Source organism: Hylobates moloch, unplaced genomic scaffold (genome assembly GCF_009828535.3).
Source record: "Hylobates moloch isolate HMO894 unplaced genomic scaffold, HMol_V3 SCAFFOLD_22, whole genome shotgun sequence".
Classification (NCBI taxonomy): domain Eukaryota; kingdom Metazoa; phylum Chordata; class Mammalia; order Primates; family Hylobatidae; genus Hylobates; species Hylobates moloch.
This window is the reverse complement of record NW_026652297.1, coordinates 42530917-42555007: the sequence shown is the minus strand read 5'-3', so window position 1 is coordinate 42555007 and position 24091 is coordinate 42530917. Positions and strand designations below refer to the sequence as shown.

The following is a 24091-nucleotide window of genomic DNA, read 5'->3' as shown; positions in this document are numbered from 1 at the left end:
GTTTTGTTTTGTTTTGAGATCGGGTCTCATCTTGTCACCCAGTCTGCAGTGCAGTGGTGCGATCTCAGCTCACTGTGACTTCTTCCTCCCAGGCTCAAGCAATTCTCCCACCTCAGCCTCTGGAGTAGCTGGGACCACAGGCACGTGCCACCATGCCCAGCTAATTTTTGGGGGGGTATTTTTGGTACACACAAGATTTCACCATGTTGCCCAGGCTGGCTGGTATCGAACCCGAGGCTCTGCAAGTCACACTATCACTTGAGAGAGTCATGTCCTGTCTGGCCTCCACCAGACTGAGTAACCAGAAGTCCCTCACAAGGTAAACTATTGACAGTGGAGAGCCCGTGCTTGTCCCTCAGGTTAGCCAATGTCGCCATCTAGAGGCAATTCAAAAGTCTCTTGCAGCAAGGGGTAACTATTTTTATAATTCCTGAAATGTCCTTTTTCTTGCCCTTAAGTTCAGAATCCCTCTCACCCATGGTGTAGCTTTGGCTGCATCTGTGACCCCAGGGAAGCCCTCCTCCAAAGCCAGGCTGGCACAATGCCAAGGCACCAGCACAGCTGCTTCCTGTCGGTTCCAATGCCCCCTCCCGTTATATTCACTCACTACACCAGATCACAAAAAATAAATCTTTTAATTGCTTTGTAATTGGCACAGATCGTATAATTCAAACTCACATTTTTATTTAATAGACTGAAATATCACACTATAGCTCTCACTGAAATAATACAGGAATCATAATGTTTAAGTTTACAAAAGTATATTCAGCAGCAGCATGTTTTGAAAGTTACTTGTAAAATCAAAGACTGGGGCTTGAAAAAATAAGAGAAAAAGCCATCTGGAAAATAAAAAACAAGCCATACTGAAGCCATTTGTCATGACTATTAGAGAATGGTGTTTTGGGGTTTTTTGAAGATCTTGCTACTTTATTAATGATCCAGAAGAGTTGCACAATTCTGGCTTGTAAATACAGTGGGGAAGCTGTAACTGTGCCTGGAAAGTGCTCCTCAGGACAAGGAACGTCAAAGCCAGGCTTTGTTGAAACCATGTGCCTGAAAAGGCTTTGAAGGAATCTTTCGTTTCTTAGGAGTAATGAGATTCACTGGGTTTTGATTTAAAAAATCACTCTAAAGAGGATTATAGTGGAGGAGATAATCATTAAACTCTCATCACTGTAGGTCCCAGAGGAAAAACGCAAAGTCCTGTCTCTTCAGGATGATGTCAGAAAGACCCAAGTCCTGCTTATGTTATCCCTTCATTTCAGGGATACCACAGAATGGCAGTGACACAAGCTCTCACTACCAAATTAATTTTTTTTTTAAGAGGCTATCTCTAAAAAAGGTGGGGGGTATTATCTGCATATTTAAAGGTTGCTTTAAGAAATGTGACAGCATCTATGAAGAACTCCCCAAGAGATCAAAGCCTTGATGGACTATTGGGATTTTTTTTTTTTTTTTTTTTTTTAAAGGCAGGAGTACAGTGGTGCAATCATAGCTCACTGCAGCCTCAAACTCCTGGGCTCAAGTGAGTCTTCCACCTCAGCCACCATGCCCAGTTAATTTAAAATTTTTTTTTTTTTTTTTTAAGTACAATTTCCATTTTATTTTTCTCCAGAGAATAGTTTGTCTTCAGTCTTTAAGAACTCAGCTCCTGCTAAAAAAACAACTGTTCTTTGCCTAATAAAGAACTGGAACAACAACAACAACAACAACAAAAAAAAAAAAAAAAAAAACTCAGCTCCTTACATGGGCTTTGGTGGGGGACGTGGGGCAGCACCCGTAGGTCTAAATCAAGGTGGGGGTGTTCGGTCCTTGCGGGCTTCACGAGATCGATTCCTGACTACTTTGCTGTGAACTGCACAACTCACACAGTAACGTAGCTTCACATACAGCTTGGGAAGCACATAGGCATCGAAGACACTCGCTTCAGAAATGTCCCTGACTGCTGCAGCCTCCACTATGTTTCGAATGACGGATTTCTTAATGGCCTTGTCCTTGGGCACGCATCGGGCACAGTTAGTGCAGCGAATAGGCTACACGTGGCCGCGGCCCTTTTTGGCACGACCGTTGTTCCTTCTTTTCTTTGTCATTTTGGAGGCACGGACCGGAGAGAGCAATTTTTAAATTTTTTTGTAGAGACAGGGGAGCTCCTGATGTTGCTGAGGCTGGTCTTGAACTCCTAGGCTCAGGTGATCCTTCCGCCTCTGTCTCCCAAATTGCTGGGATTACAGGCATGAGTCACCATGCCTGGCCAGCAACAATTTGTGTTTTGAGAATTAACCCGAGCCATTTCCTGAAGCTACCTATACTGCCATTCCACAGTTGGGAATATCTTCACGTATCTACCGGCTAGCGAAGAATCTAGGGGCAGAAATCACCTTATTAGAGAGCAGCAACTTAGACGATATAGTAGGAGTTTGTAGGGAGATGTTAACCGTAAGGAATTTCCTATTAAAATGAGATGAAAAAGGGGAATCCCTCTGACTTCCACGATTATAGGCATCAGTGACCAAATTTTAACCTGGAAAAGGCATTCATGGATCAGTTCATGCTCCCGGGCAGAATTCAATATTGAACACGACTCCTAGCTATTGATTTGGTATCTGTTCTGCAGAAATGTTTGAATTTCTCAAACTCAATCCAAAGCCACTACCTGAAGCAAGCTTCCTGTGTCAGAGACTAAGCACAGATGGTTTCCATCAACACACGTGATCATTAGTGCTCTCCACAGGTCACAGGAGAGCAGGACTGCGCTGGGACACAGGGAATATCGAAATGAAAATCTAGGTTAGTGCATAGTTAGTGCTCTCAGTATTTCCTGGCTCAGTGCTCCTGTGCCACCTCCAGCGGGGCCTTCACGTCTGCTGCGCACTTGTCCGAGGTGGGTTTCTTTGAGTAATCCCGCTCTCCAAAAATCATGCTTCCTACTCGGACATTTGTAGATCCTACTTCAATCTGTGGGAAAAAAGAGAAGGTATCGAGGACCAGGTTTAAAATAATAAAATGGAGCCAGTGCTGAAGCTGTGCCCCCATTCTGGCTCTCAAGAGCCTTCTATGGACCAGGCGCGGTGGCTCACGCCTGTAATCCCAGCACTTTGGGAGGCCAAGGTGGGCAGATCACGAGATCGGGGGTTCGAGACCAGCCTGACCAACATGGAGAAACCCTGTCTCTACTAAAAATAGAAAATTAGCCAGGCATTGTGGTGCATGCCTGTAATCCCAGCTACTCAGGAGGCTGAGGCAGGAGAATTGCTTGAACCTGGGAGGTGGAGGTTGCAGTGAGCAGAGGTCACGCCATTGCACTCCAGCCTGGGCAACAAGAGCGAAACTCCATCTCAAAAAAAAAAAAAAAAAAAAACAGCACCTTCTATGAATAATAACACAGCCGAAGATGGCTTCAGGATGATTGTTCTCCTCAGAGGTCAAATTGCCTCTGAGGACGAAACCCAAACAAGTTTGGTTTCTCTGGATTTCCAGTGGTTGGGGAGTGTGGCTGGCACTCAGCTAGGAGGGGGTCAAGGACATTAGATGTCCAGTGTGGGACGCAGCCGCACAGCACAGCCCACCTACCTTTCCAATGTGCCACGGTCAGGTAGATGAAAAAAATATCCTTATAATTATCTGATCAAATTCCATTTTACTTATCAATGCAATGTATTTTTGTACTGTTTTAAGAAATACAATTTTCTAGGAATGCAAGTTTATATTTTGATTTTTGAAACTTTATCAAGTTATTTGCTATTTCAGAAAATCATGTATTTGCGTTGCCAATCTAGCACACCTGTACCAGTTGATATTTACAGCTGTTGATGTACACGTAAGATTGTTGGTGAATCTATACATAAGATTAAGCCTGGGACGGGTGCAGTGGCTCATGCCTGTAATCCCATCACTTTGGGAGGCCGAGGTGGGTGGATTACCTGAGGTCAGGAGTTCGAGACCAGCCTGGCCAATATGGTGAAACCTTGTCTTAACTAAAAATACAAAAATTAGCTGGGCATGGTGGCAGGCAGCTGTAATCCCAGCTACTTGGGAGGCTGAAGCAGGAGAATCGTTTGAACCTGGGAGGGGGAGGTTACAGTGAGCTGAGATGGCGTCACTGCACTCCGGCCTGGGCAATAGAGCGAGACTCAGTCTCAAAAAAAACAAAACAAACAAAAAACATGAAACCTTAGGCTGCTTCATCGTGATTTGCTGTGATACAGCCATGCCCACGCACTTATGTAATAAAATGCCTTTCCAAAAATTATAGCATAATTTCTTATTTTCCTTTAGACTACACTTACAGAATTGTGTTTATAATTTATGGAATTAGATTTATAATTAATTTTTTATTTCCTTTAGATTACACTTATGAAATTATATTTTGTTTTAAAAGTTCAGATGTCAGGCTATAATTTCTATACATTTCTTTCCTATTTTGTTTTTTTTTTTTTTTTGAGACGGAGTCTTGCTCTGTTGCCCAGGCTGGAGTGCAGTGGCGTGACCTTGGCTAACTGCAATCTCCGCCTCCCAGGTTCAAGTGATTCTCCTGCCTCAGCCTCCTGAGTAGCTGGGATTACAGGCGCGCGCCACCACGCCCAGCTAATTTTTGTATTTTTAGTAGAGACAGGGTTTCACCATGTTGGTCAGGCTGGTCTCGAACTCCTGACCTCGTGATCTGCCCGGCTCGGCCTCCCAAAGTGCTGGGATTACAGGCGTGTGCCACCGCACCCGGCTCTTTTCAAAAAAGAAAGGGCGTGGGGAATGGGAGATGCTGGAATAGCTGAGACTGGGTACCCTACTGCCATCCCAAGGCATTTCCAAGGCTTCTACAGCAAAGATCTGCTCTTGTGTCAGCCTCTCAGACCCCCTACACCCACCCCTCGAGGCAGACAGGGCACTGGCAGGACACTCACTGCATGCTGGAAATCCACGGACATGCCCATGCTCAGCTCAACCTGGTCCGCAGGGATGTTCAGCTTTTTACACAGCTCCTCCCGGAGGGACAATAACAGCTGACAGAAAGAGATGACACCTATTTTATTCCTGCCTTCTCTAACGATGCCCAAAAGTGGCTGAATCTGAACTTCTCTGACAACAGTTACGTATTCCTTATGATTTCAAGGCCTGTCAAAATCGCCAGAAGTTACTGAAAGGGTTTTTTGCAAACTATCCCACTTTCGAGAAAACTATTAGTCACTGGGGAGGAAGAAATCTCATATTCTCTAAAGACTATGTTTTAGCCAAGTTCAAGTTGAGTTGATAAAGGTTTGTGGGGCTTTGGGAACCTGTTCTTCCCTTTTCCTTCTGAGAAGAGTTCAAAAGAGGGCTAGAACACTCAACAGGCAGTGTCTAGGATGTCTCTGCAATCCCCACTGCAGCCAGCCCCGCAATAGCACTCCAGCACCCTGCTTCTTCAGCACATGAGCAATCTCCCCAACCCCCCAGTACCTGGAAGTCTGGATTTGGTCCTTGACTAAGATCATGCCCAAAGCTTCCTATGGTCATCAGCCCCACAAACTCCAGGTTAGGACACTTGGCGTTTATGTGCTCCACGATGGCTATGGTCTCTGAAGGTGGGACGCCATGTTTACCTTCGTGAAAAGAAACCGAAAACAGATATATTGCAAGGGTAAATGGCCAGAGGAAGGCTCCATTTTCCTCCCTTCCTTATGACAGAAGAGGTGACCCCCAACAAGAGAACCTCTTGAAAGAGCCTCAAGTCCTAAAGAGTAACTTTATACTTGGGGTTTTCTATGTTGCTCTGCTTCTGGTCAGGTTCTAAATTTCTCAAGAAAAGAGCTATCAGTTGGATTTTCTTTCCTCCATCTCAGGATTTCAGCTGAAAACAGCTAGGAAACATAGAAAAGAAAAAATCTTGCTTTTTTGGGATACCAGGAAGATTTGCATTGCCAAAATGCCAGATGAACCTGAGAATTACTTTTCTAAATCAAGAATTTTTATAGTTTTATTAATTTAATGGAGTTGCAACAAATTTAAAACAAAGTACATGTTAAATATTTTTGGCTATATATTTGCAAAGTTTAACTGAACTTTCTAATTAACAACTGGAGGAGAAATCTGCAGCAAGCAATTATTTGTTATACAGTTATAAGAGCTATTGATATTGTCTTGCCCCCATTTATTAGGCGGAGATGCTAGTAACATTTACTTCAGTCTTTAGGGCATATTATAGCTAATTATCAAGAAATGATACAATAAAGACTTGACCTATAGTTGATTTCAGATTTCTATTGATAATTGGGATTTAAACCCAGGCAGTCTAACTCTAGGACATTATCTAGAAAACAGATGCCTCTACTGTGTTCCTGCATACTAAGATTTAGTGAATACTGGTGCTTTGATGGTTGCAGTCAAATGCCTGATCTGTATACATTTATTCTTCACGAATAGCTAACAACATGTGTAGGGTTCTGTGCTAACAACGTTGCCTGGATTATCACATTCAGTCCTAACCACACCCTCTGAAGTAAGCATTCTCATTATACCATTGCCAGAAAAGGAAACTGAAGTACAGAGAGATTAGGTAACTTATCCAAGGTTACAATACTGGAAAGTAGTGTAGCTGAAACCCAAGGTCTGTCTGATTTCAAAGCCTATGCTTCTGTTCACACTATGTTACACTGTTAATCCAAGCCCCATAAAGATATTCATTGACTGGTGCTCACCGTAATTTTTTTTTTTTTTTTTTTGAGATGGAGGCTCACTCTGTCACCTGGGCTGGAGTGGGATCCTCCTGCCTCAGCATCCTGAGCAGCTGGGACTACGGGCGAACACCATCATGCCTGGCTAATTTTTGTATGTATAGTAGAGATGAAGTTTCACCATGTTGGCTAGGCTGGTATCGAATTTCTGACCTCAGGTGATCCACCTGCCTCAGCCTTCCCAAGTGCTGGCGTTATAGGTGTAAGCCACCGCACCTGGCCCACTCACAGTAATTATCTTCCATTCTCTCCCAATGCAACATTAAGTAATTTTTTTAAGATCTAAGAGTATTTATATACTCTTAGGTCTTAATTTAAAATACTCTTTGTAGGAGTGATGGTGACCTTTGGGGATTTTCAGATGAAAGTCACAATCCCAGGCCGGGTGCAGTGGCTCATGTCTTTAATCTCAGCACTTTGGGAGGCCGAGGTGGGTGGATCACCTGAGGTCAGGAGTTCAAGACCAGCCTGGCCAATATGGTGAAACTCCGCCTCTACTAAAAATACAAATATTAGCTGGGCATGGTAGTGCGTGCCTGTAATCCCAGCTACTCGGGAGGCTGAGGCAGGAGAATCCCTTGAACTCAGGAGGCGGAGGTTGCAGTGAGCTGAGCTAGTGTCACTGCACTCCAGCCTGGGCGACGGAGTGAGGCTCTGTCTCAAAAAAAAAAAAGGGCTGAGCGCGGTAGCTCACGCCTGTAATCCCAGCACTTTGGGAGGCTGAGATGGGCGGATTACTTGAGAGGTCATGAGTTCGAGAGCAGTCTGGCCAATGTGGTGAAACCCCATCTCTACTACAAATACAAAAATTAGCCAGGCGTGGTGGTGCACGCCTGTAGTCCCAGCTCCTTGGGAGGCTGAGGTGGGAGAATTGCTTCAACCCGGGAGGCGGAGGTTGCAGTGAGCCAAGATCGCGCCATTGCACTGCAGCCCGGGTGACATAGCAAGACTACGTCTCAAAAAAAAAAAACAAAACAAAAAAAACGAAGTCACAATCCCCTTCTTGAACTCCCCATCCATTCTTCTTCCCCTAAAATTAAGATATAATGAACCACGATTTAGTAAAGAATGATATATAGACTGCTTTGCATGTCATTATGCTACCTAGATCACACATAAAACAGCCAACTTAGAGGCCTGTGATCCTGTGATTTGTTTCTATAACCTTATCCATCAGACACTTGGGCCCACCCATTCTCCCTAAGCTTCAACCATCCTAAAGGAAGAAAAATCTACAATTCAGGTCTGGTCACTTACTCTCTTCTCCGCTGGTGTTAATCTGGATCATAACCTTTAACCTTTCAGGAGAACCTTTTTTCTGCCAGGAACTGTTCACTTTGTCTGCCAACTTCACAGAATCCACTGTTTCCAGCATGAAGAGATTGGGGACAGCTGTAATGAGACAGAGGCAAGGTAGTATTCCTTATTCGCTCTATTGCAGCAAGTAACATGCAACAAATCTCTGACTTGTTAGAGGAAAAAATATGCCAGGAAAAGAAAAACACGGTTAAATCTCAGTTCCTCTAAGAACACAAATGTGACAGTTTTACTAGATACAAATTCAAATGTCAGACCATCCCTGGCTAATCAGCAAAGGTAAATAAGGGAAACGCTGACATACATGATCAGGCAGCACATATATCCATACGCTTCAAGAAGCTAGCAACGGACAGATTCCTAGTAAAAGGCTTGATCTATGTCTCAGTTCAAACTGAGAGAAACAGGTCAGGATGACAATGAAGAAAGGATGACCAGTGGAAGCCAAGATGCTTCCCCAGCATAGCACCACATTCTTCAACTTTCTGGGATGAGGGTATTCTTATCCAACAAGGACATCACAGTGACCCTAACACTGGCCAGGTGCGGTGGCTCACACTTGTAATCCCAGGTGGGTGGATCACCTGAGGTCAGGAGTTTGAGACCAGCCTGGCCAACATGGTGAAACCCCATCTCTACTAAAAAACTGCAGCAATCCACAGGACAGATTAGCACAGTTTACATAACTATTCCTCTTGTTAATGGACATTAGATTGTTTCTTATTTTTTATTACAAAAACAAAGCTTGGATATAGAACTTGGTGCTATGTAAAAGTATTTCAGATGGGCAGTTTGCAAATATTTTCTCCCATTCTGAGTTGTCTCTTCACTTTGTTGTTTCCTTTGCTCTGCAAGAGCTTGTTTTTTTTTTTGGAGACAGAGTCTGGCTCTGTCGCCCAGGCTACAGTGCAGTGGCACAATCTTGGCTCACTGCAACCTCTGCTTCCCAGGTTCAAGCTATTCTTTTGCCTCAGCCTCCCAAGTAGCTGAGATTACAGGCGCCCACCACTACACCTGGCTAATTTTTGTATTTTTGGTAGAGATGGGGTTTTGCCATGTTGGCCAGGCTGTTCTTGAACTCCTTACCTCGTGATCTGTTGGCCTTGGCCTCCCAAAGTACTGGGATTACAGGCGTGAGCCACTGTGCCCAGCCTGCAAGAGCTTTTTAACTCGATGTGATCCCATTTGTCCATTTTTGCTTTGGTTGCCTGTGCTTTTGGAGTATTTACTCAAGAAATCTTTGTCAAGGTTGGGCGCAGTGGTTCACACCTGTAATCCCCACACTTTGGGAGGCTGAGGAGGGCAGATCACTTGAGGCCAGGAGTTCGAGATCAGCCTGTCCAACACAGTGAAACCCTGTCTCTACCAAAAAATACAAAAATTAGCCGGAGGTGGCTGGGCATTGTGGCTCATGCCGGTAATCCCAGCACCTGGGGAGGCCGAGGTGGTCGAATCACTTGAGGCCATGTGTTTGAGATCTGTTTGGCCAACATGGTGAAACCCTGTCTCTATTAAAAATACAAAAAAAAATTAACCAGGCCTGGTGGCACATGCCTGTAATCCCAGCTACTGGGGAGGCTGAGGCAGGAGAATTCCTTGAACCTGGGAGGCAGAGGTTGCAGTGAGCCGGGATCATGCCACTGCACTCATGACAGAGCAAGACTAGCCTAAAAAAGAAAGAAATATACATGTATGTATTTGGCTTCAAGTGATCCTTCCACCTTGGCTTCCCAAAGTTTTGGGATTACTGGTGTGAGTCACTGCATCTGGCCTCAAGAAGCCTTTATGGAAATGAATTGAGCCGTGAGGCTGAATGAGTGTAATGTATCATCCAGAAGGGAAAATGGCACTAAAACAACAGTTCTGTTAGGCTTTCCTGCCCCTTCTATGCCTGCTGGCTCCTTCCCCCCTCCCTCCTCCCATCACCTTTACATACTTCTAACATGGCCGGGTACAGTGGCTCACACCTGCAATCCCAGCACCTTGGGAGGCTGAGGTGGGCGGATCACCTGAGGTCAGGAGTTCGAGACCAGCTTGGCCAACATGGTGAAACTCTGTCTCTACCAAAAATACAAAAATTAGCCAGCATGGTGGGGCGTGCCTGTAATCCCAGCTACTTGGGAGGCTGAGGCAGGAGAATCAAGCGATTCTGGGTTCAAACAACCCAGGAGGTGGAGGTTGCAGTGAGCCGAGATCATGCCACTGCATTCCAGTCTGGGTGCAGAGTGAGACCCTGTCTCAAAACAAACAAACGAACAAACCAACCAACAAAATTTGTCCAGACTAATGTCTTGGAGAGTTTCCCCAATGTTTTCTTTTAGTAGTTTCAGGTCTTAGATTTAGATTTAAGTCTTTAATCTATTTTGATTTGATTTTTGTACATGGTGAGAGATAGGAGTCTAGTTTTATTCTTCTGCATATGGATATCCAGTTTTCCCAGCAGCATTTATTGAAGAGATTGTCCTTTTCCCAATGTATGTTCTTGGCACCTCTGCTAAAAATAAGTTCTCTGTAGATGTACACATTTATTTCTGGGTTCTTTATTCTGTTCCATTGGTCTATGTGTCTATTTTTACGCTAGTTTTGGTTACTATAGCTCTACAGCATAATTTGAAGTCAGGTAATGTGATTCCTCCAGCTTTGTTCTTTTTGCTCAGGATGGCTTTGGCTATTATGGGTCTTTTGTGGTTCCATATAAATTTCAGGATTATGTTTTTCTATTTCTGTGAAGAATGTCACTAGTATTCTGATAGGGACTGCACTGAATCTGTAGATTGCTTTGGGTAATAAGGACATTTTGACAATACTGATTTTTCCAATTCATGAGCATGGAATATCTTTCCATTTTTTCACGTCCTCTTCAAATTCTTGCATCAGCGTTTTATAGTTTTCATTGTAGAAATCTTTCACTTCTTTGGTTAAGTTTATTCTTAGGTATTTCATTTGTAGCTATTGTAAATGGGATTACTTTCCTGATTTCTTTTCCAGATCATTCACTGTTGGCATATAGAAATGCTACTGATTTTTGTATATTTATTTCGTATCCTGCAATGTTACTGAATTTGTTTTTCAGGTATAATAGTTTTTTGGTGGAATCTTTATGTTTTTCCAAGACTCCATGGTTTTAGAATCTCCTGGTAAGACAAAGGAGTACTCATTTACTCACTCCCTCAAAACACTGGATCTTAGCGGTCTTTTTGATTTTTCACAAATCTGATTAGTGATTTTGTATTTCTCTGAGGATGATTATTTTTCATTTGATTACTGGCCTTTTGTATTTTTATCCCTTGTAAACTGCCTCAGTTTTTGCCTATTTTTTTTTCCCCTATAGATTAAACAAAAAGATTTGTAGCTCTTTATGTATTCTGGATATTAACCTCTTCCCTCTTCAAAAATATTATTTTTCTTCCACTCTGTGCCTCCCTTTTGCTTTGACATGCAGAAAGCTTTAATTTTTGTGTGATCAAATCTGCTAGTTGTTCTTTTAAAATTTATTATTAATATTATTATTATTATTAGATAGGGTCTCCTCTGTCACCCAGGCTGGAGTGCAGTGGCACAATCACAGCTCACTGCAGGCTTAACCTCTCGGACTCAGGTGATCCTCCTACCTCAGCCTCCCAGGTAGCTGGGACTACAGACACACACCACCATGCCCAGCCAATCTTTTGTATTTTTAGTAGTGACAGGGTTTTGCCATGTTACCCAGGCTGGTCTTAAACTCTTGGACTCAAGTGATCCATCTGCCTTGGCCTCCCAAAGTGCTAGATTTACAGGCGTGAGCCACTGAGCCTGGCCTAGTTGTTTTTTTGTGGTTTCCAGATTTTATGTCTTGCTTAGAAAAGCCCAAAAATATAAAAATATTTTCCTGCATTTTATTTTAATACTTTTATAGCTTTTATTTTCAAGTTAGATTATTTAATCTAGCTGGAATTTGCAACTCAATAATCAAAAGACAACTCAATTTAAAAACATTCAGAGGACTGACTAGACATTTTTCCAAAGAAGACATAAAAATGGCCAATAAGCCCATGAACAGATGCTCAACATCATTCGTTATTAATGAAAATCAAAACTGCTGGGCGCGGTGGCTCACGCCTGTAATCCCAGCACTTTGGGAGGCCAAGGCGGGTGGATCACGAGGTCAGGAGTTTGAGACCAGCCTAGCCAAGATGGTGAAACTGCGTTTCTACTAAAAATACAAAAACATTAGCTGGGCATGGTGGCGGGCGCCTGTAGTCCCAGCTACTCGGGAGGCTGAGGAAGAAGAAATGCTTGAACTTGGGAAACGGAAATTGCAGAGAGCTGAGATTGCACCACTGCACTCCAGCCTGGGCAACAGGGTGAGACTCCGTCTCAAAAAAAAAAAAAAAAAAATCAAAACCATAAGGAGATACCATTTCACATATTTTTTGAGTCCAATATATCTCCTTTGTTGACTTATTAGCTATAACTCTTTATTGTGTTATTTTGTTGGTTGCTTTGGGGTTTAACTTACAACAGTCCACCTTCAAGGTGTGTTATACTACTTCACACAGTTTAAGAACTTTACAATAGTGTGCCTCTGCTTATCCCCTTCTTTCTGTTATCATTGTCATGCATTTTGCTTTTACATAGTTATAAATCCCGTAACACAGTTATTTTGTTTATGTAACATATAATAAGATAATAGAGACCCAGCCTTCAAGTAGGATTTATCCTAGGAATGCAGGGTTAGTTTAACATTTGAAAATCAATAGGCCGGACATGGTGGCTCACGCCTGTAATCCTAGCACTTTGGGAGGCCGAGGCCGGTGGATCACAAGGTCAGGAGTTCGAGACCAGCCTGGTCAATATGGTGAAACCTTGTCTCTACTAAAAACGTAAAAAATTAGCCAGGTGTAGTGGCATGTGCCTGTAATCCTAGCTACTCGGGAGGCTGAGGCAGGAGAATCGCTTGAACTCGGAAGGTGGAGGGTGCAGCGAGCTGAGATCACGCCACTGTACTCCAGCCTGGGTGACAGAGTGAGACTCCATCTCAAAAAAAAAAAAGAATTATCAATAAATGTGATTCAACATGTTAACAAACTAAAAAACCGTATGATCACTTGATACATTAAATGCATCTGACAAAATTCAGCATCTATTCTTGATAAAATCTCTCAGCAAACTAAAATTAGAAGGGAAATTCCTCCTTATGTGTCCACTCTCAGCACTTCTATTCATAAAGAACTAAACAGGGAAATATACAAAGAAGTAAACTGTCTTTACTCATAGATGACATGATTATTTATGTGGAAAATTCAATGGAATCTACAAAAAAGCAACTAGAACGTAAGTAATTTTAGCAAGGTTGCAGGATACAAGATCAACATACAAAAATCAAGTATATTTCTATATACAGGTAGAGTATCCCTTATCTGAAATGCTTGGGACCAGAAATGTTTCCATTTCAGATTTGGGATTTTTTCAGATTTTGAAATATTTGCATATACTAAACCAGTTGAGCATCTCTAATCTGAAATTCTGAAATCCAAAATCTTTTTTTTTTTGAGAAGGGTCTCACTCTGTCATCCAGGTTGGTGTACAGTGGTACAATCACGGCTCACTGCAGCCTTGACCTCCCAGGCTCAAGCAATCCTTCCACCTCAGCCTCCTGAGTAGTTGGGACTACAGCTTCGAGCCATCATATCTGACTAATTTTATTATTTTTTGTAGAGACGGGGTTTTGACATGTTGCTTAGGCTGGTCTTGAACTCCTGGGCTCAAATGATCCTCCTGCCTTGACCTCCCAAAGTGCTGGGCTTACAGGCATAAGCAACTGCCTCTGGCCCAATTAACATTTCTTTTTTTTTTTTTTTTGAGATGGAGTCTTGCTGTTCCCCAGGCTGGAGTCCAGTGGCGCGATCTCAGCTCACTGCAAGCTCCACCTCCCGGGTTCACACCATTCTCCTGCCTCAGCCTCCCGAGTAGCTGGGACTACAGGCGCCTGCCACCACGCCCAGCTAATTTTTTGTATTTTTAGCAGATAGGGTTTCTCTGTGTCAGCCAGGATGGTCTTGATCTCCTGACCTCGTGATCCACCCACCTTGGCCTCCCAAAGTGCTGGGATTACAGGTGTGAGCCACCGTGCCCGGCCTTTTTTTTTGTTTGTTTTGAGACAAGGTATTATTCTGTCGCCCAGGCTGGAGTGCAGTGGTGAGATCTCGGCTCACTGCAGCCTCAACCTCCTGGGCTCAAGCGATCCTGCCACCTTGGCCTTCCAAGTAGCTGGGACCGCAGGTGCGTGCCAGCACACCCAGCTAATTTTTTGGTACTATTTGTAGAGACAGGGTCTCGCCATGTTGCCCAGGCTGGTCTCGAACTCTTGGGCTCAAAAGATCTGCTTGCCTCAGCCTCCCAAAGTGCTGGGGTTACAGGCATGAACCGTCATGCCTGGCTCCAATGAGCATTTCTTTTAAGTGTCATGTCAGTGCTTAAAAGTTTCAGACTTTGGAGCATTTTGATTTTCAGAAATTTGAAATTGGGATGCCTATAACCTGTACTAGCAATAATCAGAAGTTGAAATAGAAAAATACATTTACAATAGCATAAAAAATATAAAAACTTTGGAATAAATCTGAGAAAAGATGTGGAAAATCTATACAATGAAACCTATAAAATATTACTGAAATTAAAGATATAAATAAGTACTAAGGTATACCTTGTTAATGTGTTAAGAGAGTCAATATTTTTATATGTCAAAATGTTCCCCAGTTAATCTAAGATACAATACAATCCAGCAGGCTTTTCTTTTTTTCTTGTAGAAATTGAAAAGCTGGTTTATATGGAAATGTAGAAGACCCACAATAGCTAAAATAACTTTGAAAAAGAACAAAGTTGGAGGTTAACAGCACGTGATTTCAATAATTATTATAAAGCTCCAGTAAATCAAAGTAGCAAGCTACTGGTATAAAGGTAGATAAATATATCACTCACTAACAGAGGAGATCACTACCAACAGATAGTCCAGAAATACATCAAAGGATATCTGATTTTTGACAAAAATGCAAAGGCAGTGCTATGGAAAAAGGATAGCCTTTCTAACAAACAGTTCTGGAACAACTGGATATTCATGTGCAAAAAAATGAACTTGGATCCGTATCTTGTACCATATACAAAAATTAACTCCAAATGGATCATGAACCCTTAATAAGACCTAAGACTATAAAGCTGCCAGAAGAAAACATAGGAGAAAATCTTTGTGACTTTAAGATAGGGAAAGATTTCTTAGACATGATGGCAAAAGCACATTCTTTAAAAAAAAACAAAAAACCAAAAACCCACAACTGATAAATTGGGCTTATTCCAATTAAAAACTTTCGCTTTTCAAAAGACAAGCCATAGACTGAGGAAAAATATGTGCAAAGCACATATCTGATAAAGAACTCATATCTGGAATATGTAAAGAACTCTCTTGCCTCAACAGTAAGAAAATAATCCAATTAGAAAATGGGCAAAAGACTTTTAATAGACACTTCACCAAAGAAGATATACAGATGGCAAACATGAGAAGTTCAACATTACTAGGCATTAGGGAAATGCAAGGACACTACCATATACCTATTAGAATGGCTAAAATTGGGGCAGACGCAGTGACTCACACCTGTAATCCCAGCACTTTGGGAGGCTGGCGGGCAGATTGCCTGAGCTCAGGAGTTCGAGATCAGCCTGGGCAACATGGTGAAACCTCATCTCTACTAAAATACAAAAAAATTAGCTGGGTGTGGTGATGTGCGCCTGTAATCCCAGCTACTTGGGAGGCTGAGGCAGGAGAATCACTTGAACCTGAGAGGCGGAGGTTGCAGCGAGCCGAGATTGCGCCATTGCACTCTAGCCTGGGTGACAGAGTGAGACTCCATCTCAAAAAGTGGAAAAAAAAAAAAGAATGGCTACAATTTTAAAAGACTGACCATACTAGGTGTTGGCAAGGATGTGGAGGAACTTGAACACTGCAGGTGGAAATGTAAAATGGCACAACTACTTTGGAAAATTTTGGTAGTTTCTTAAAAAGTTAAACATACATAATTATACAGAGATTCAGTTCTGCAAGATGAAAAGAATTCTGTGGATAGATGGTAGTGATGGTCACACAACAATGTGACTACAAAATGCCACTGAACTGTATGCTTAAAAACGATCAAGACAGGCCAGGTGCAGTGGCTCACGCCTGTAATCCCAGCATTTTGGGAGGCTGAGGCTGGCGGATCACGAGGTGAGGAGATTGAGATCATCCTGGCTAACACGGTCTCTACTAAACCCCGTATCTACTAAAAATACAAAAAATTAGCCGAGCGTCGTGGCGGGGGCCTGTAGTCCCAGCTACTTGGGAGGCTGAGGCAGGAGAATGGCATGAACCCGGGAGGTGGAGCTTGCGGTGAGCCGAGATCACGCCACTGCACTCCAGCCTGGGCGACAGAGCGAGATTCCGTCTCAAAAATATACATAAATAAATAAATAAATAAATAAAAGATCAAGACAGTAAATTTTATGTTTGCTTTATCACAGTTATAAAAAGTTAAACATAACACTTAACTTGTGATTCAGCCATTCTACTCCTACATATTTATTCCAAGAAAAAGGGAAATATATCCATACAAAGACTTGTACACAAATATTCATGGCAACTTATTTGCAACAGCCAAAAATCAGAAGCAACCCAACATTCATCAACAGGTGAATGGATAAACAAATTGTAATATACTTATACAATGGAATACTACTGAATGATAAAAAGAAATGAACCTTTGATACAGGTATGAACACGATGAATCTCTATACTGAATGAAAGAAGACAAAAAGAGCGTACATACTTCATGATTCCCTTTGGATAAAACTCTAAAAAATGTAAACTAGCGTACATTAACAGTGACAGAAAGCAGGTAAGTGGTTCTTGAGGAGAGAGGTGGGACAGGTAAGAGAGGGATTACCAAGGGACAGGAGGAAACTTTTGGGGGTGATAGATATGCTCACTGTTTGTTGTGATGGTTTCACAGGTGCAAACATACACCAAAACTCGTTGAATTCTATACTTTAAATATGTGCAATGTATTTTAAGTCAATTACCCCCTAATAAAGCTGTTACAAAATATATACAGGTTATTTAAATTTTTATACCTTAAGGGAAATAAGTTCAGTTACTCAAGATCTCCATGTCTTTCTTAATTTTATTTTACTATGATTCTTCTTTTTTTTTTTTTTTTTTGAGATGAAGTCTTGCTCTGTCACCTAGTCTGGAGTGCAGTGGCGTGATCTTGGATCACTGCAACCTCTGCCTCCCAGGTTCATACGATTCTCCTGCCTCAGCCTCCTGTGTAGCTGGGACTTGACAGGCATGCACCACCACGCCCAGCTATTTTTTTGCATTTTTAATAGAGTTGGGGTTTCACCATGTTGGCCAGGCTGGTCTTGAACTCCTGACCCCAGGTGATCCGCCCGCCTTGGCCTCCCACAGTGCTGGGATTATAGGTATCAGCCACCGCGCCTGGCCTACTTTACTATGATTCTTAATTTTACTTTACTGTATTGTATTTTATTTACTGTAGCCTTTTATTTAAAGGAAAAAGAACAGAAACGTCTCTTTTGCTAGTTAAAAAAATTTATGGGCTACAATTCTTTTTAATTTTTCTGAAAGACCACCAAATAATAATAAACATGAGGTTGGGTAGGTTTCCAAGTATATATAACCCAGAAAATGGTGAATTCATTCTGTTCTTGGCATGATGTTTTCTCCTTTTATTAAGAACTCAGACTTTCCTAAAGAAATTGCAAAAACAAATGGTGAATTGGGGGTATTCTAAAAGTTGCTCTCTCTTCCACAAAGGGTAGTAGAAGCAATACAATGACAGGACAATTTTGTTTTCACATTTAATTTTATCTTACCCATCAATTTGTTGACATTTTGTTTCTGTAGGTGGCCAATGAAGTGCCATTTGATCTCAGGACACAAAGACAGAATCTGAAGAGAAAAAGGTAACCATGTGTAACTCAGATTTTATAGAGGTCTTGCTGGCTCAAACGCCTCATGCACTCCCTGTCACCTTTCATATCCACTGTCTGTTCCTTAAATGTAATAAACTATCACAATCTTCACCTGGCCTCCTAATGAGGTAAAAGGATAGAGAAAAATCTAAGGCTTCTGTTCTGTTTTCCTTCCTTGTTCCCATCAATTCCCTCCATCTTTCAGATATTGCCCATCCGGGATGAACTGATTCAAGGTTTCAAATCTTGAAAAGATCCAAGATTACAGCAAGCTCCTGAAACCACCATTTCCAAACAGCCACCAAGGAGAAAATGACAGTCTGAACAAAGAGAAAAATCTAGCTGAGGATTACTTGGGGCTCAAGGTGGAAAGTTGACATTTCTATCCCCGGCCCAATCTAAAGTCAACCACCCTAAAACTGCTGTGCAACTCAACCACCAGGATGGGTCTAATTTTCAACTAAAGAGCCAAGATTTAGATACGAATTAAAGAATTCAGCTATCTACTTACTTTAGGATTTGATGCTTTTTCTAGCAGTTCCTGAACCTAAAAGGTCAAAACAGAACAAGTCAGAAGCCTGGCAATCATGATGCTTCCAAAGGGCTTCAGGAAAGGGCTCTTACGTAGTTCTCGCCAAAAGTGCGCTGCCCATGTCCATAGGCCTCGATCACCATGTCTGCAGGTTTGGTTTTGCTGACCGCCACTAGCCGGGGCTGGATGGATGGGAGACCCTGCCAAGAGGGAAAGAGCCATATGAGTGAATGTTTGGGAACCGTATCCCAATGAATCCCACAGGATAGATCCTGTAGGATAGACAGGCATTGATCTCAACTTGGCATTAGGTAAGATCCATTTTTTCAACACTGTAGGCAGATCAATATCAAATAGTGGTGATCATGATCAAATGTTTTTTAGGCGCATGGCATCTCAATCTAATATGTTAGCGATGTCAATATTTAGCAGAAGAAATGTCTCTCTCAGGAGAGCTGGGCAAGTTAAAGCAGTATTTCCTGTAAGTGTGATCTTTGACCAACTGCATCGGCATCACCTGGGTGAGAATTTCCCTTTTTTTTTTTGAGACAGAGTTTCACTCTTGTTGCCCAGGCTGGAGTGCAATGGTGCCATCTCGGCTCACCACAACCTCTGCCTCCTAGGTTCAAGCGATCAAGTGATTCTCCTGCCTCAGCCTCCTGAGTAGCTGGGATTACAGGCATGCATCACCATGCCTGACTAATTCTGTATTTTTAGTAGAGACAGGGTTTCCCCATGTTGGTCAGGCTGGTCTCGAACTCCTGACCTCAGGTGGTCTGCCCGCCTCGGCCTCCCAAAGTGCTGGGATTACAGGCGTAAGCCACTGTGCCCAGCGGAGAATTTCCTTTTTAACAATCTCTCCAGGTGACTCTAAGACATACTAATGTTGCAGGCTTAAGAATCACTTCATTAATAGAAGGCTGCACTCTAAGTAAAAGAGAGATCACTTCTGGCTTCTGAAACCCAAACGTTAGCAGTTTTGGTGACTCATTCGGGTCCTGGTGTATCATTACACCATAATAACACTGCCCCATTTACTCTAAAAGTGGCCCACATAGGTAGCTAAGTAATTGATTATTCAATCTGTGAATTAACAACCAGTGGCATGGCCAGGTGGGCCACACACCTGTAATTCCTGCACTTTGGGAGGCTGAGGTGGGTGGATCACCAGAAGTTAGGAGTTCGAGACCAGCCTGGCCAAAATGGTGAAACCCCATCTCTATTAAAATACTAAAACTTAGCCAGGTGTGGTGGTGGGCATCTGTAATCCGAACTACTTGGGAAGCTAAGGCAGGAGAATTGCTTGAATCCCAGAGGCAGGGGTTGCAGTGAGCTGAGGCTGTGCCATTGCACTCCAGCCTGGGTGACAGAGTGAGACTCCGTCTCAAAATAAAACAAAAAACAAGTCTGGCCAACATAATGAAACCCTGTCTCTACTAAAAACACACAAAAAATTAGCCGGGTGTGGTGGTGTGCGCCTGTAATCCCAGTTACTCAGGAGGCTGAGGAAGGAGAATTGCGTGAACCTGGAAGGTGGAGGTTGCAGTGAGCCAAGATTGTGCCACTGCACTCCAGCCTGGGCGACAGAGTGAGACTCTGTCTCAAACAAAACAAAACAAAACAAAACAAAACAAAACAAAACAAAACAACAACAACAAAAAAAACAAAAAAACAAAAAAAAAAAAAAGAAAGAAAAGAACCAGTGGCAGAACTAAGACTGCGACACAAAAAATTCTGGATTCAGGATCAGACCTGTGTGACATCCTCTCACGACCACTATACAAAGAGCAGGGGTTCTATACGTTCTGCTGCCACCCAATCCACATAGAAACAGTAATTGAAGAGATTCATTTATCCTTGCACGATTCAGTCTTCTTGTATCCATCACCCCCTGAAGTTTTCACAGAATCACAATGTTCTCAAGGACGTGACGGAGTCAGATCAATTAGAAAAATGTCTCCTCTTCCTTCCGTCCACAGCGATGCATAACCAGCCTCGTTTGAGTCCAAGTAGTGACTACTGGGAGTATGCTGATGATTGACGTTTTCCAGAGAGTTACCCAAACAGGCAGCCCATCTGCCTGAGAGTTCCCCTGAGAGAACCTCCAGGGTGATGTTTATTAGGGGAAGCCCTAGCTTTTCCTTGGAGAATCACCAAGAATCATAGAATATTAACATCAGAAGAGATCTCAGAGCTTTCAGAGCTGAGGGCCGGAATAGTTACCTGACTTGTTCAAGGTAACGTCTAAGGAATAGTCAAGGAAAGACTATAATACAGGTCTTGTCTTCAGCCAGCATTAATGCTCGATCAGAGAAACCCGTGACCTCTCTGTTAAGGTCCGTCTCATTCCACACCATTCAGCTTAAACTTGCACTGAGGTGGGCAGATTTTGACTCTTGGTCTAATCAAAGTCCAAGAGGAGGTAATATATTTATACACAAAAGACGAAAGCTCCCCTTAACCGGCTTGGGATTGGACTACTCCCTCCTGCCCCACAAACAAGTGCCGCTCTGATGCCAGCGAAGTCCGGCCAGTCCACCCTCACCTCGGCCTCCGGGCGGCACTGGCATTTCTTGGGCACTTGGCAGGTGAGACACTGCCACACACGCGATCTCGGGCGTGTCTGGCCTCCGCGGGGTGCTCTTGTACTCCCGTCTCCCCTTACCATACGTGGGCACAGGCCTGGCCCCCCTCGCATCCGCCAAGGCTATCGACCCCGAAACGACGCGGTGCGCAAGTGGCCACGATACCTCGACATTAAGTCATTTTCCCGAGGTGGCGGTGCCCTCTGCTCCAACGAAGCCAATCTCCAGAAAACCTAAAAGACTCAGGATAAGGAGGCTGGGGAAACCCTTCGCTAGCCTTTCGGTGGCCCTAGGCGGCCGACCGGTCCCGCCTCTCTGGGAGACCCCTCTGCGTCACCATGACGACCCATTCCCACGCAGGTGTCCCTCTTCTCAAGGCGGCTGCCCACCTTCCCCACGCAGCCTCCTTCCTCACCTGCGGCCGCCGCGCAACAGCCTGCTGCACGCGCTCGTTCACCGCCCGCAATGCGCACCCGACTCCCAGCTCGGCAGACATGCTGCCAGCTCTCCACATCCCCCGGGGACCGACGCCGAGCCCCAGGCCCCCTGCAGCTCAGAGCTCACACCATCTTCCGGTTCCGCCCAGCTTGTCCCGTGTGAACCAATCATTGCTCACCATCTAGTCGTCTCACCCAATCAACACCCGAGCAGCGCGGAGGCCCGCCCCCAGGCGGCGGCCATCTTGGGGAGGTCACCCGCGAAGCTGGAAATGGAGCCTACGGGCCGAGGTTTTGCGCGCCTGATTCCAAGGGCCACTCCCTGTGTGCTCTCCTCTTTCCTGCGCCTCAGCCACTGCCGTCCCCCCACCCCCAAGGGACTTTTGTGAGGCAAAAACGCATCCTGTACTCGGGGGATCCTGTTCCCTTTCAAAACGCCTTTCCGGGCTTGCCCGTTCTCGGCTTTCTGGGCGCGGGGACCAGAATTAGAAGCCACTGGGGCGGGAGCCGGGGCTTTTCTCTGTCAGATGGTTCTTGCGAGGAACCCCTAAGCGATACGAAAGGAAACTCTTCTTCTTTTCCCTAAAGACACGGCGTGATTCAAACGTATCGTGATTTTTGTCATCCTTCAGACCACTACTGTCCAAGAGAAATATAACGCCATCTACCTGTGTAATTTGGAAGTTTCTTATAGGCGCATAAGTTTAAAAATTTTAATGATATACTTTATTTAACCCAACCCAATATATCCAAAGTAAGATTTAAACATGCAATCAATAGAAAAACTAAATGCGATATTTTAATTCTTTTGAAAATCGTATGTGTTTCTGAAACCCGGTGTAGTGTTGACTTGCATATGCCTCAATTCGGGCCATCCCTATTTCAAGAGGTTAACGGCCATCTGCGGCCAGTGCTGTCTCATCAGGGCACACAGGCAGCATGATTATTACTATTATTATTATTGAGACAGTCTCGGTCTGTCACCTAGGCTGGAGTGCGGTGGCCTGATCTGGGCTCGCTGCAACCTCCACCTCCCGGGTTCAAGTGATACTCCTGCCTCAGCCTCCCGAGTAGCTGGGACTACAGGTGCGAGCCACCGCGCCCAGCCCACAGACAGCTTTAGATGGTCTAGCAGGAGCTCAGCACATTCAGTTGGATTCTTTTTTTGAGATGGGGTCTCACTATGTTGCCCAGACTATCTGAGACTCCTGGACCCAAGCAATCCTCCCACCTCCGCCTCCAGAATAGCTGGGACTACAAACGCGCCACAACGCCGAGTTTGATTCTTGAGTCCCCTTCTGTGGGCAATATGGTTATAAACTGGATGAGGAGCCAGGCCATACAAAGATTAACACAGAATGCTACATAGTCAGGTGGTGAAATAGTAGGTGCTATGGGCAAGGAGAAGGAGATCAATTTTGTTAAGGAAAGCACTCTTGGCTGCAATTTCTGTTGAAAGATTTTCAAACATTATTTCAACTTAATGAAGTGGGATGCTATTATATTAGAGAAATGGCTAATGTTTGTTCTTCAGGTGGTCTTGTCTTGAGGTGATGGGGTTTATTAGAGCTTTCCTGAAAGAAGGGGCAATATTCTTACTCTCTCCTCTCACAATTTTTCCCCAGACTCCCAGGAACAGAGATGGAATTTCACATCTACTGCTCTGGGAAAATCACATTAGGCAGAACCTCACATCCTTAAAATAAGGGACTTCTTTTTGGGAATTCTCTGGTCATTTACCCTGGTACAGATTAATTGGGTTATCTGCAAACTAAGACTGCCGACATTAGGAGTAATTGTGTTCAAATAAAATGTCTCTGGACTTGATACATTTGTACTCCAACCAAAATGATAAAAAAAATTTAAAATGACCAGAATGGCCCTTTGTGGTGTGAGTATAGATGCTTGCTGTAGAGACACAGGTGGGAAGGAGCGAGCCAGCAGTGAGTGATGGGGAGGACAGAGGGGATCACGGTGATGGGATGTGTAGAGGAAGGATTGGGTGAGATGAAACACTTCAAATAATGTGCTATTTGGAAAACATTTTAAAACCATAAATACCTCACAGATCTAGGGAATGTATTAGCCAGGGGTTAGGTCACTATGACAACAAGTAGTTGTAGCTTCATTTACTAGATTGGGCCTCTATTCTTTTTTGTGTTTTTTGAGACGAAGTCTCGCTCTGTCACTCAAGCTGGAGTGCAGTGACGCGATCTCGGCTCATGGCAACCTCTGCCTCCTGGGTGCAAGTGATTCTCCTGCCTGAGCCTCCCGAGTAGCTGGGACTACAGGTGTGCACCACCACGCCCGGCTAATTTTTGTATTTTTAGTAGAGATGGGGTTTCACTATGTTAGCCAGGTTGGTCTCGAACTCCTGACCTCGTGACCCACCTGCTTTGGCCTCCCAAAGTGCTGGGATTACAGTCGTGGGCCACCGTGCCCGGCCAAGGACCTCTATTCTTTGAACTACAAGGCAAGGTCATCCTCCCATCCCCTTATCCATTCAGTGAACAT

The 24091-nt window shown here is 43.8% G+C and overlaps 1 protein-coding gene, 1 long non-coding RNA gene and 1 pseudogene across 4 annotated transcripts; 1 reads left to right on the top strand and 2 right to left on the bottom strand.

Annotated features, from left to right (window-relative positions):
* Positions 1–616: 616 nt before the first annotated feature.
* On the bottom strand, positions 617–2090 carry LOC116461798 (small ribosomal subunit protein eS26-like; annotated as a pseudogene).
* On the bottom strand, positions 617–21698 carry PLPBP (pyridoxal phosphate binding protein). 3 transcript variants are annotated; one of them, XM_032143705.2, is made up of 8 exons: positions 21556–21698; positions 18648–18755; positions 18535–18570; positions 17925–18000; positions 7965–8099; positions 5434–5576; positions 4899–4997; positions 617–2955 (listed from the first exon to the last, which is right to left on the bottom strand). In XM_032143705.2, the coding sequence occupies exons 1-8, from the start codon at positions 21652–21654 to the stop codon at positions 2824–2826; spliced, it is 828 nt and encodes a 275-aa protein (XP_031999596.1). In that variant the 5' UTR covers positions 21655–21698; the 3' UTR covers positions 617–2823. The 3 variants fall into 3 exon arrangements, with proteins under 3 accessions (XP_031999596.1, XP_031999598.1, XP_058289563.1); XM_032143707.2 differs by lacking the exon at positions 21556–21698 and adding an exon at positions 21306–21504; XM_058433580.1 differs by lacking the exon at positions 4899–4997.
* On the top strand, positions 16838–18458 carry LOC131382300 (uncharacterized). The gene is made up of 3 exons (XR_009211651.1): positions 16838–16924; positions 17956–18014; positions 18229–18458. It is a non-coding gene; the product is annotated as an uncharacterized LOC131382300 (long non-coding RNA).
* Positions 21699–24091: the final 2393 nt, after the last annotated feature.